This window comes from Triticum dicoccoides, chromosome 7B (assembly GCF_002162155.2).
Source record: "Triticum dicoccoides isolate Atlit2015 ecotype Zavitan chromosome 7B, WEW_v2.0, whole genome shotgun sequence".
Lineage (NCBI taxonomy): Eukaryota > Viridiplantae > Streptophyta > Magnoliopsida > Poales > Poaceae > Triticum > Triticum dicoccoides.
Genome location: NC_041393.1, coordinates 758,515,069 through 758,527,213, shown reverse-complemented (window position 1 = coordinate 758,527,213; position 12,145 = coordinate 758,515,069). Strand labels below are relative to the sequence as shown.

At 44.4% G+C, this 12,145-nt stretch overlaps 1 protein-coding gene across 4 annotated transcripts; it reads left to right on the top strand.

The window, feature by feature from the left end:
- Nucleotides 1-6,164: 6,164 nt before the first annotated feature.
- LOC119335406 (disease resistance protein RGA5-like) lies at nucleotides 6,165-11,067 on the top strand. 4 transcript variants are annotated; one of them, XR_005161845.1, is made up of 6 exons: nucleotides 6,165-7,130; nucleotides 7,256-9,213; nucleotides 9,325-9,442; nucleotides 9,613-9,804; nucleotides 10,004-10,087; nucleotides 10,173-11,067. XR_005161845.1 is itself a non-coding variant. In XM_037607542.1 (4 exons), the coding sequence occupies exons 1-3, from the start codon at nucleotides 6,292-6,294 to the stop codon at nucleotides 9,408-9,410; spliced, it is 2,883 nt and encodes a 960-aa protein (XP_037463439.1). In that variant the 5' UTR covers nucleotides 6,165-6,291; the 3' UTR covers nucleotides 9,411-9,442; nucleotides 9,613-9,980. The 4 variants fall into 4 exon arrangements, 1 of the variants encoding a protein (XP_037463439.1); XR_005161844.1 differs by having other exon boundaries at nucleotides 10,004-10,092; XR_005161846.1 differs by having other exon boundaries at nucleotides 9,583-9,804; nucleotides 10,004-10,092.
- Nucleotides 11,068-12,145: the final 1,078 nt, after the last annotated feature.

The window sequence follows — 12,145 nt, the reverse complement described above, 5'->3', positions numbered from 1 at the left end:
GCGTTGGTACATACAATGTTACTACTATTTGTTAGCTGTAGCGCCTTATTAGTAGTGTGGCTGCTCGCGCTACTGATAGCGTTAAAACCCGTGCTACTACTAGGGTTTTTCCTAATAGTGCTTGGAGATGCTTCCTTCTGGCCTAGCACGGCTATGAACATATTTCTTTAAGACACCCATGAACCTCTTAAAGGGGAACATATTGTGTAGAAAATACATGACTTAGAATGGCAACATCTTCGACTAGGTGAACTAGTTCATGCGTCATAATATTGCAAAAGGATGGTGGAAACACCAACCCGAAACTGGCAAGACATTGGACCAAATCATTCTGTGACCTTGGTAGGATTTCTGGATCGATTACCGTCTGAGAAATTGCATTAAGGATGCACCTTCACAATGGCTAGTCGAACATTTTCTGGTAAAAGCCCCCCTCAATGCAACCGGAAGCAATTGCGTCATAATCATGTGGCAGTCATGAGACTTTAGGTTTTGGGATTTTTTTTCTCTGTCATATTTATTATTTCCTTTATATTCGACGAGAAGCCATATAGGACCTTGATACTGCTCAGGCATTCAAAAAAGATTTTCTTCTCTGATTTGGTAAGAGCGTAGCTGGCAGGACCTTGATATTGCTTTGGATGCATGTCATCTTTTTCGTTCATACGTTGCTGGTCCTCTCGTGCCTCCGATGTAACTTTTGTCTTCCCGTACACGCCCAAGAAGACTAGCAAGTTCACGCAAAGGTTCTTCATCACGTGCATCACGTCGATTACAGAGCGGACCTCTACGACTTTCCAATAGGGTAACTTTTGTCATATTTGGGTGTGTGTCCGTTAGCATCATTCATAACAGATTGTCCGCCAGGACCCTTTTTAAAGATTACTTTTAAATCCTTGACCATATCAAACATATCATCACCAGTACAGTAGACATGCTTCTTCTGGTGATCTGCCTCATCTTTGAAATGCTTGCCTTTCTTTTTTAAGGGATGTCTAATCGAAAGAAATTGACTATGTCGCGGGTACACATTCTTTTTACATTTATCCAAATATATACTGTCAGTCTCATTTAAACAGTGCGCGCATGCATTGTATCCCTTGTTTGTCTGTCCTGAATGGTTACTAGGAGCAGGCCAATCATTGATGGTTACGAACAACAACACTCGTAGGTTAAATTCCTCCTGTTTGTGCTCATCCCACACACATACACCTTTTATACCCCGCAACCATAAAAGTTCTTCAACTAATGGCCTTAGGTATACACATCAATGTCGTTGCCGGGTTGCTTAGGTCCTTGGATGAGCAGTGGCATCATAATGAACATTCGCTTCATGCACAACCAAGGAGGAAGGTTACAGATACATAGATTCACAGGCCAGGTGCTATGCCTGCAGCTCTACTCCCCGAAAGGATTCATGCCATCTGTACTTATACCAAACCATAAGCTCCTTACGTCATCTGCAAACTTCGGCCACTTTCTCTTGATTTTTTTTCACTGCGACCCATCGGCGGGTACTCTCAACATCCTGTCTTTCTTATGGTCTTCTTTGTGCCATCGCAACAATTTGACATGCTCTTTGTTTCTGAACAGATATTTCAACGTGGTATTATAGGAGCATACCACATCACCTTGGCAGGAACCCTCTTCCTGGGGCGCTCTCCCTCAATGTCACCAGGGTCATCTCGTATGATCTTATACTGCAATGCACGGCTCACCGGGGTCATCTCATCATATTCTCATACTCCTCACCGCGGTAGAGGATGCAGTCATTAGGGCATGCATGTATCTTCTGCACCTCAAATCCGAGAGGGCAGAGAACCTTCTTTGCTTCGTAGGTACTGTCAGGCAATTCGTTATCCTTTGGAAGCTTATTCTTCATCATTTTTAATAACTTTTCAAATCCCTGGTCAGATACACCATTCTCTTCCTTCCATTGTAGCAATTTCAATGTGTTACCGAGCTTTGTGTTGCCATCTTCGCAATTTGGGTACAATATTTTTTTTGTGATCCTCTAACATGCGCTGCAACTTCAACTTCTACTTTTCACATTAGCATTCTCTCTGTGCATCAGCAATGACCCGGCTAAGATCATCAGTGGGCACATCTGGTGCCTCTTGATCTTCAGCTTCCTCCGTTGCAGTATCACCGTATTCAGGTAACATAGGATAGTTTTCATCATCCTCTTCTTCTTCATTGTCTTCCATCATAACCCCTCTTGATCTTCAGCTTCCCCGTTGTAGTATCATCGCATTCAGGCATTTCATCGAGCACCTCTTGTGCATAGGAAGGGAAAACAAACTAGCACACACCTCCCACCTTCTATGAGGAAAAAATGTAGGAGAGGGTGCGCAGGGGCAAGGATATATATAGGCAAATTTTTAGTCCCGGTTGGTGCCTAAAACCGAGACTGGAGAGAGACTTTAGTCTCGGTTGGAGACACCAACCGGCACTAAAGGGTATTGCGCCTGCCGCAAACCCTTCAACCCCGGTTGGTATTTGCAACTGGGACTAATGGTCACATTCGAATCGGGACTGATGCCTGCCGAGCCCCGTCTGGCATCCTAACCGCTCGAACCAGGACTAATGCTCACATTAGTCGTGGTTCGTAATGCGACCAGGACTATTGCCTCGAATCGCTAGCCCTGTTTTCTATTAGTGTTATAGGCTATATACATGTGATGGACGTACATTGGTGGCGACATTCGTAACAAGACAAGACAGATCCTACCGTTGCTTTGAGCTAGGCATATGTAACTGGCGAGGTAGAGGCTAATATAGCATCTTCTTTCTTATTTGGCATACTAGTTAGGTAGATGCATTTGATCGTGCTGATTGTAACTTGCTAATATAATAAGGCGTGTTCATCATTGCGCTCAAGCTCATAAAGAGTTTCTGAGAAGAGATGCTTTCTTTATGAAAAAAAAAGTAGTAGATGTAGTATTGGACGACGAAGCAACGATGGAATTCACATGCATGAGGCCGGAGCTGGTGACAGTAGTTGAGGAATGAGATTTAGCAAGTGGGTGGGGATGAAGAAAACTGTGTAGAGCTATTTGTCTGTCTGCGTGTCTTTTGTGGATGGACAGTTTTTTAGTCCTCCACTTCAATCGACAAGGACAAAGGATTGGTTGTCATTTGCATCTTTAACCATTTTTCTTCTCCTTTTTTGGCCGTCCATTTGATCCTTCTGTAATGCAACTTGACATATTTGGTTCTTGCATGCAATATAAATACTCGTAAGGCCGGCCATCTTGACGCTTACGTTCTAAAGAGTGGGTGAATGGGATAACCATCAAATTTACATGCATGAGGCCAGAGCTAGAGACAGCAATGTGAGGGTCGTCAGCAAGGAGAAATGAACCTCATAATTAGAAACCAAAGTTTGGTCGATTGGCCCAACCCTCGGGGAGCCACGTACGCCTGAAAACGACAGAATTTTAGATAGTTTTCGTTTATATCTTGAACAGTTATGGTCTTCTGGAACCTTTCCAGCTCCCACTGTCCACAGTTCCTGCTCCGCCTTACTCCATTTCAGGCTTACGAAACAAAGTTTTGAAAATTTAAGAAGTAGAATGTTGTATCAGTTTGTGCAAATACCAGCTCATTCCGGACATTTTCTACCTCGTTGATTTTTTATTTTTACAGGAAAAAAAATTCTATCTATTCATCTTCAATCATGGTTGTACAACGTACACCAGAAATAATAAAATTACATCCAGATCCGTAGACCATTTAGCGATAACTGTAAGCACAGAAGCGAGGTGAAGGCACACCGGCGTTATCGCCCGTACCTCGTCGGAGCGGGACAAGACTTAAGTAGTAGACAGTGAGAAAGTCATCATGTGAAGGTCACATAGGACCAGCGCATCAGAACAACAACCTCCACAGATGAGGAGACACGTAGATCGAAATGATACAATCAGAAAACACACTAACGTAGACGAACAAAGACCAGATCCGAGTGGATTCATCCAAGACATTCAACAATCGAATCCTGCAAGATATGCCAGAGACTCTCCGTACGCTCATCGATGATGCTAGATGCACCACCGGACGGGGGCTAGGCAGGAAGAACCTTATTTCATCTTCAGAGAGCCGGCATCATCTCGACTATTGAACAAGACACAAACCGGAGCAAAACCAAAAGTAACAGTTAAAAATGGAGCCCTCGTTGATATTTTCACATACTGTTCCATCTTATTTCTTCTTCTTGAAGTGCTTCTTTTAGGGGCTTGAAGTGCGTATTTTCTTGCAAACTTGACGTTGGTCGGATATCTTAGGGTATGTACAATGATGTTACCTTAGAAGTGTCACGTAGGATAAATACTGAGGTGAAAGAGAGAGAAATTATAAGAAATCTCTTAACACAATATGTCTCATCATGTTTTTAATAATAGCTAGTTATTAAAAATAAGATAAGATATAACCCATTCTAAACATACTTTTTTATGATCTCTTAATTACATGTAAGATTTAAGATATAACTGTCTTATCAACCGTTGTATATGTGCTTAATTTGCCTTGTCCACGCTCTTTGGCTGAGAGAGCGTGTTACTTTGTATTATGGTGTAGGTTGCCATCGCCCCTAACTAATCCAGATAATTAATGTAGCCAGATGGAACATGGGTCTGTCTTGTCTACCTGTCTCCCTCGCCTCAGTAGTACTACCTCACCAGTCACCACAGAACCGGAGCAAACAACTCTATCGTAGACGCCTACACACTACACTGTAGATCCGAACCACAGAACCGGAGCCATGCAGGGTGCAACTGCGGCGCTTGTGAGAGTGGTTGGGGAATGAGGTTAATTAGAAGCTGCTTGATCGTGTGTGTTTTAGCAAGTGGGTGGGGATGAAGAAAACTATGTAGAGCTATTTGTCTGTCTGTATGTCTTTTGTGGATGGATTCTTTCGTAGTCCTCCACTTCAATCGTAAGGACAAACGATTGGTGGTCATTTGCATCTTGAACCATTTTTCTTCTCCTTTTTTGGCCGGCCATTTGATCGTGCTATAACGCAACTTGACATGTTTGCTTCTCGAATGCAATATAAATCTCGTAAGGCCGGCCATCCTGACGCTTAAGTCCTAACGAGTGGGTGAATGAGACAACCATCAAATCCACATGTATGAGGCCACAGCTAGAGACAGCAATTTGAGGGTGGTTAGCAAGGGATAATGAAATAATTAGAAACCAAAGCTTGATCGGTTGGCCCAACCGACAGGGAGCCGCGTAAGCCTCAAAACGACAGAATTTTATTAGTTTTTGTTTACTTGAACAGCTATGGTCTTGCAGAACCTTTCCAGCTCCCGTTGGCTAGAGTTCCTGCTGCTCCGCCTTATTCCATTTCAGGCATACGAAACAAAGTTTTGAAAATGTAATATCAGCTCGTTCTGGACCTTTTTTTCACATCGTTGATTTTTTACGGGAATTTTTTTATCTATACATCTTTAATTATGGTAGTATAGTGAATACCAGAAAGAATAAAGATTACGTCCAGATCAGTACACCAACTAGCGACGAGTACAAGCAGTGAAATGAGCCCAAGGCGCACCGGTGTTATCACCCATCCATCGCGGGAGCTGGGCAAGACTCGTTGTAGTAGACAGTGCAGAAGTCATCGTGCTAAGCCCCGTAAGACCAGTGTACCAGAACAATAACCGTCACTGATGAAGAGACACGTAGATCGGAAGAATCCAATCAGAAAACACAGGAAGCGTAAAGAATGAAGACCGGCTCTGAGTAGATCCACTAAAGACAATCAACAACCAAATCATCCTAGATATAGCGGAAACACACCTTCACACGCCCTCCAAAGATGCTAGACACACCACTGGAACGGGGGCTAGAACGGGAGAAGCTTAATTTCATCTTTAGAGAGCCGTCGCCGTCTCGTCTTACTGGACATGACACAAACCTTAATTAATAAAAGCCAAAAACGGAGCTCTCGTTGATATTTTCACAAACTGTTCTATCATATTTGTTCTTATTGAAGTGCTTATTTTCTTGCAAACTTGACGTTGGTCGGATCTCTTAATTTGCCTTGGGCACGAGCTCTGGCTGAGAGAGCGTGTTACCTTGTATTATGGTGTAGGTTGCCATCGCCCCTAACTAATCCGGATAATGTAAGCATATGGAATATGGGTCTGTCTTGTCTACTCGTCTCCCTCACCTCAGTACTACTACCTCACCAGTCACCAGTCACCACACAACCGGAGCAAATAGCTCCGTCAACTGTCATACACGCCAACACACTCCACCTGCCGCCTGTAGATCCGATCGAGAGAAGCCATGCAGGGTGCAACTGGAGCGCTGATCACCCTCCTCCGCAAGCTCGGCGAGCTGGCCGTGGCTGAGTTCACCCTGGACAAGCGGGTGAAGAAGCGCGTCGAGTCCCTCCGCGAGGAGCTGGACATGATGCACGCGGTCCTCCATGAACTTGGCGACGTGCCGGCGGAGCAGCTCAAACCGCCGGTCCAGATCTGGGCGGCCAAAGTCCGGGAGCTCTCGTACAACATGGAGGATGCGGTGGACACCTACATGGTCCGCCTGCACCACGACAGCCATGGCGACGTCGGCCCCAACAATATGAAGAACAGAGTCAAAAAGTTCATCAAGCGAACCAAAAAGCTGTTTAGCAACGGCAAGGCTCTCCATCAGATCTCCGGCGCCGTCCGAGATGCGCAGAGGCACGCCCAAGAGCTGGGTGATCTCCGCAAAAGGTACATGCTGGAGGTGCACACCAAGGGTGAGGGGAATACCATTGACCCTCGCCTGCAGGCTGTGTACAAAGATGTCATGGAGCTTGTTGGCATCGAGGGCATACGGGACGAGCTGATCCAGAAGCTCCTCGGCGAAGATGAGATGTCCAGCAAACAACTCAAGACACTGTCTATTGTTGGATTTGGTGGATTGGGCAAGACAACACTTACCAAAGCTGTGTATGACAAGATCATAGTGCAGTTTGACTGTGGAGTGTTTGTTCCAGTGTCTCGGAATCCCAATATAACAAGGATTTTCAAGAAGATGTTGTACGGACTTGATAGGATTAAGTTTGCAGACATCAATGAATCTGTTAGAGACAATCAACAACTCATCGATGAGTTGAGAGCGTTTCTTCAGGATAAGAGGTATGAACTCATTGATTCAAATTTCTAGGTTATAATCTCTTTAGCAATAAAATTTAGACAAATAAAAACTTGTTTATGTACATCTTCATTGATATGTGAACTAAAGCTCTAAAAAAATCACATAGGTACTTAATCGTGATTGATGACATATGGGATGAAGAAGCATGGGAAATTATCAAGTGTGCTTTCTCTAAGAGTGATCTTCGCAGCCGAGTAATAACAACAACCCGCATAAACAGTGTCTCTGAAGCTTGTTGCCCATTTAGTGGTGATATTATTCATGAGATGAAGTCTCTTGATAATGATGACTCCAAAAGGCTTTTCCATAAAAGAATATTCCCTCAAGGATGTCAATGTCCCGTTGAATTAGAGCAAGTGTCTAGAGAAATTTTGAAGAAATGTGGTGGAGTCCCACTAGCCATTATTACTATAGCAAGTCTTTTGGCCAGCAATGATAAACACATAAAGCTAAAGTATGAATGGGACAAGGTACTTAGTTCTATTGGCCGTGGACTTGCGGAAGGGCGCACCACGAAGGATATGCAAATAATACTATCATTTAGTTATTATGACCTACCATCTCATCTCAAGCCTTGTTTCTTATATCTCAGTATATTCCCAGAAGATTATGAGATAGATAGAGACTTGTTGATATGGAGGTGGATAGCTGAAGGCTTTATCCTGGGTGGACAACAAGAAATTAGCCTATTTGAGGTGGGAGAGACATATTACAATGAGCTGATAAACAGAAACTTGATTCAGCCAATATATGCTGATGTTGAATTTAGGGCGGAAGGTTGTCGAGTACATGATATGGTACTTGATCTCATATGTTCTCTATCGAGTGAAGAAAACTTCGTTACTATATGGGATGGCTCTAAGCAAAACAAGAACAATTCAGATAGCATGGTTCGTAGGTTATCTTTTCAAAATAGCATGTCAGAGCTGACCACTCATCAGGTTGATGCCACAAGTATGTCAAAATTGAGGTCTGTTACTCTGTTTAGAACTGATGATAATCTGATCCGGTCTCTTTCAAGCCTCCAATTGTTGCGTGTGCTGGACTTATCAGGTTGTGATCTTCGGAAAAGTAGCTGCCAAATTGATCTTAGGTGTGTTGAGAAATTATTACACCTGAGGTACCTAGGGCTGCGAAATACACTTGTTGACCCTCTCCACATTGAAATAGGAAAACTTCAATTTTTGCAAATATTGGACTTCACGCCAGGTAAATCTTTGGAGGTGCCATCAAGTGTTGTTCGGCTAGGAAATTTGATGTGCCTATATGTTTATGAGAACACGATATTACCGGTTGGGATAGACAACTTGGTGTCCTTAGAAGAGCTGAGTGTTGTGACGGTGGATGGTACTAATGCGACTGAGAAAGAGCTAGGGAAGCTGGTGCAGCTGAGGGTGCTTCGCCTTTGGTGGAAGGGAGACGATGAAAGTGTGTGTAATTCTTTGTTGATGTCCTTGGCCAATTTGCAGAAATTGCGTACCCTAGAGATTTCTCAATATGGGGATGCAAGGTTCGATGCCAGCTGGAACGGCTGGGTGCCCCCTCCACACCTCCACGCTCTTTGGTTCAGGAGTTGTACCTCGGCATTGCGTAGATGGATTAATTCATCATTGCTTCCCGTCCTCTCCTACTTGTTTATACAAGTGGACAGGGTGAGGCCGGAGGTCGACATGCAGATCATTGGGAAATTGCCCGCTCTTTGTTTTCTCAATCTGAACACCACCAGAGCCCAATACACTCCTGTCGAAGGATTCATCATTGGCCATGATGCATTCCCTTGCCTGAGAGAGTGTATGCTCACTAATTTCCAGATAGGGCCATCTATGTTTCCACGAGGATCTATGCCCAGGCTTGAAACACTTTACTTCTGTGCCCGAGCATCGCACATCACTGGTGGTGACTTGGATGTTGACATGCGGCACCTCCCTTCTCTACAGAAAGTCACGGTTCGTCTTTGGTCTGAGGAAGACTGCTTGCCAGCAGTGCAGAAAGCGGCTGATATGCTGAACAAAGCATTGGACGTCCATCCCAACCACCCCGCCCTTCATCATTGGTTTGAGGAACGTAAGCTTTTTCTCTCCCGAAACCAGGCTTTGACACAATAAGCTAGCTTAATTCACTTCTGTCTGGCCAACAATGCAAATTAATGTTCATTCATTTTTCGTTGTTCCAAAGCTTTACCCGAAGAACGAGTACAAGCAAAGGAGCCTGCAGCAGCCATCACTGTGAGCGACCGAGGAAGCGAGGCAGTTGTGATGTAGAGCTAATTCCATCCATTCAAATTAATCCGCAGGTAAGCAGCTCTCCGTGTTGATTTTTGCTCTGGCTGATGATCACGTGCGGTGCTTTTGTGTTCCATTTAAAATCAACCATCAACCTGACATGACAGAACCTTCTATCTGAGATCCTAAAAAAAAACCTTATATCTGACAGGAGTGCTACATTTTGTTCATCATGGCTCAGGTGGCAGCTGAGTGGTTTTTGGAGGAAGGCATGGCATGGCCCCTGGGAAAGTGCTGCTAGTGCTTGCCACTGGACGATGCTTTGTTCCTCCTCCTGAAGTGCGAAAATCCCAAAGCTTCAGACGCCTATGTTTGGTTCTGTGATCTATCTATGGAACTGTGCGGGAGCTTATCTCATACGATCCCCCTGAAGGTATGCCTAGTGGCTTGGTACTTAGTTCCTCTGGTTACTTCTTTGGTTACATGTTCTGTCATCGACACGCAAAGTTGTGGCCGTAAAATGTATGTGACCTAGGTGTGCGCGTGTGTGTACCAGACTTGCAGTTTATGAATGAAATCACAACACTGTGTGCTATGTAGCTGGCTGTTCATAACTTTTTTTTTGCGAACAGTTTGTAATTGGCTGGGATCAGCATGTGCGTGATATGCAATGCTTTGGACTGCTTTGGAGGGCGTTGATCACATTTTATTTCAGTGTATGGTGTGTGATCTCTGAAGAAAATTCCTTTCACGAGTCCTTAATTTGTACCGTGCAGTTAATTTCCTTGATGCATGTTACAGTGGCAGAAGCCGGCGGGGTGTGTCAAGTGCAGCATGTATCTCAAGTTTCCATGGAGAAGAAAGATTGACGCGAGGCTGAAAAATGGTTAATCCTGGAAATGTGCTGAGAGTGGAGTTGACTGAAAAACTCATTTCTTGCGTTCCTTTCCTATTTATTTTACTTTGCTGTTTTTTGCGATCTACCTGCTGTTACAGAGGGCCGGAGTATATGCTCTTATCGTACTACACACAATCCAAGAATAAAAGGACTAATAATTGAAGTGTGCAGCAAACTGTTAATAGTAACTACATATCTGAAAAACTCCAGGTTCGTCAGAGTTAGCAAGCTAGGCAGAATGGAACTGTCCAGTCCGAAGTAGCAGCATTATAATGATTGAGCTTTTTCCCTGGAACTGAACTGCAATCACAGTATGAAGAACAGATTTACAGATCAACGGTACAGAAACAGGCATGACTTTCCAGAGCAGCCATCATCATCATACAGAAACATGCTCCTAACAATTTGTGTGGTGAACCTTTGAAGAAGAGAGATCCTACATGCAAGAGGACGCTAACTAGCTCTCAGAGATGCTGGCCGAAGTTGAGCAGACAAGTGTGGATGACATGGCGTTTGAGTTAGCAAACTCCGCACACGGACTGAGGAGGGAGGAAAGAGTGGATGGGAGCTGGCAGGCGCCCGCGGCAGCGAGCGCACGAATTATTATACACAAGGCTGTATAGCTTGCTGCATGCGTAACGAAGAAGCACATGACAGTGAAAATCATAAAGCAAGGAGCACAAATACGTACTCCCTCAGTTCCTGAATATAAGTCATTTTAGAGATTGCACTACAAACTACATACGGATGTATATAAACTACTATGGTTGTATGAATATGCCCACCCCTGATCCAGGATAGAAGGATTGATAAAAAAAAAAAAAGTTTGTGTTCATTTAAGTGAGTCTTCAGACATTTTTGTTGCTGTTGCCCATGCCTGATGGTGTGGTGGCACACCTTAATTTGTTTGCCATATCATTGACCTTGTACCGTACACTCGACTCGAGGAAGCTTCCAGAAGATGGCAGTAAGCTTAGTTAAGCAAGCGATCGAGTCCACGGAGCTATGTTAAGGTGGATTATTGTAGGATGCAGGAAGAATTAAACACAAGGAGTCCCGATCGCGTTTCTAAGAGGAATATGTACTACACCACATCGATTGGTGATTTACAAGATTAAGGCAATCGTAAGACTGGACATGCATGGTGTTTGACTAGCTAGGTCGGCTAGCAAACTCTGCACACGGACGGACTTTTTTTTTAACCGGGCATAACCCCTTTCCATTTCTGCGACATAACGAAAATACAACCATGTCCAGAGAAATACGACAGGAAAGAGGAAAGCGGGTTCAAGCATCGCCGGAAAACCCACCATGAGCACTCGCCATCGAGATTACTCATCATGGGGCGAAAACCCGACGACACCATAAATCCAAGACTCCAAACAGCAAACTCACAGGATCCAAAAGGTTGACCACTACTAAGCCACTGCTCAAACCAGGGCAACATGCCCCCATCATCCTCACGCAGGAGGTATCTAACCAAAGCAGTAGAACAGATTCTCTCCCCTTCAGCAGGCTCCCTCGTCCTGGTAAGCTGTCGCGCGGATCCTCATCATGCGAGACGCATTCTCCTTCAGCAGGGCTCCTCCCGCCCTCATGTTCGTCGCATCCTCCTGCTTCATCAAACCTGCCCGGTAACAAAGAAGCGCACACGCAGAAAAGATACATTCAAATGGAGTTTTTAGAAGAATGAGCTCAAAAGTAGCTCCGTTGCGGCAGGTCCAGATTGCCCAGCACACAGCCGCAATGCCAACAGTATAAAATGCATCCCCACCAGGAAAAAACACATAACACCAAACATATGCCTGCCACAAGTTGTCAGGGCATAACTCAGTGCCAAACATGCACCCCACCACTCTCCAAGTAACCCTGGCAA

What these genes read in the sequence shown, in the direction of transcription:
- LOC119335406 (XM_037607542.1), top strand. Translation starts at nt 6,292, where the DNA reads ATGCAGGGTGCAACTGGAGCGCTGATCACCCTCCTCCGCAAGCTCGGC. An exon ending in GCGTTTCTTCAGGATAAGAG is followed by an intron (nt 7,131 to 7,255) that starts GTATGAACTCAT and finishes AAAATCACATAG; the next exon opens with GTACTTAATCGTGATTGATG. An exon ending in TCATCATTGGTTTGAGGAAC is followed by an intron (nt 9,214 to 9,324) that starts GTAAGCTTTTTC and finishes GTTGTTCCAAAG; the next exon opens with CTTTACCCGAAGAACGAGTA.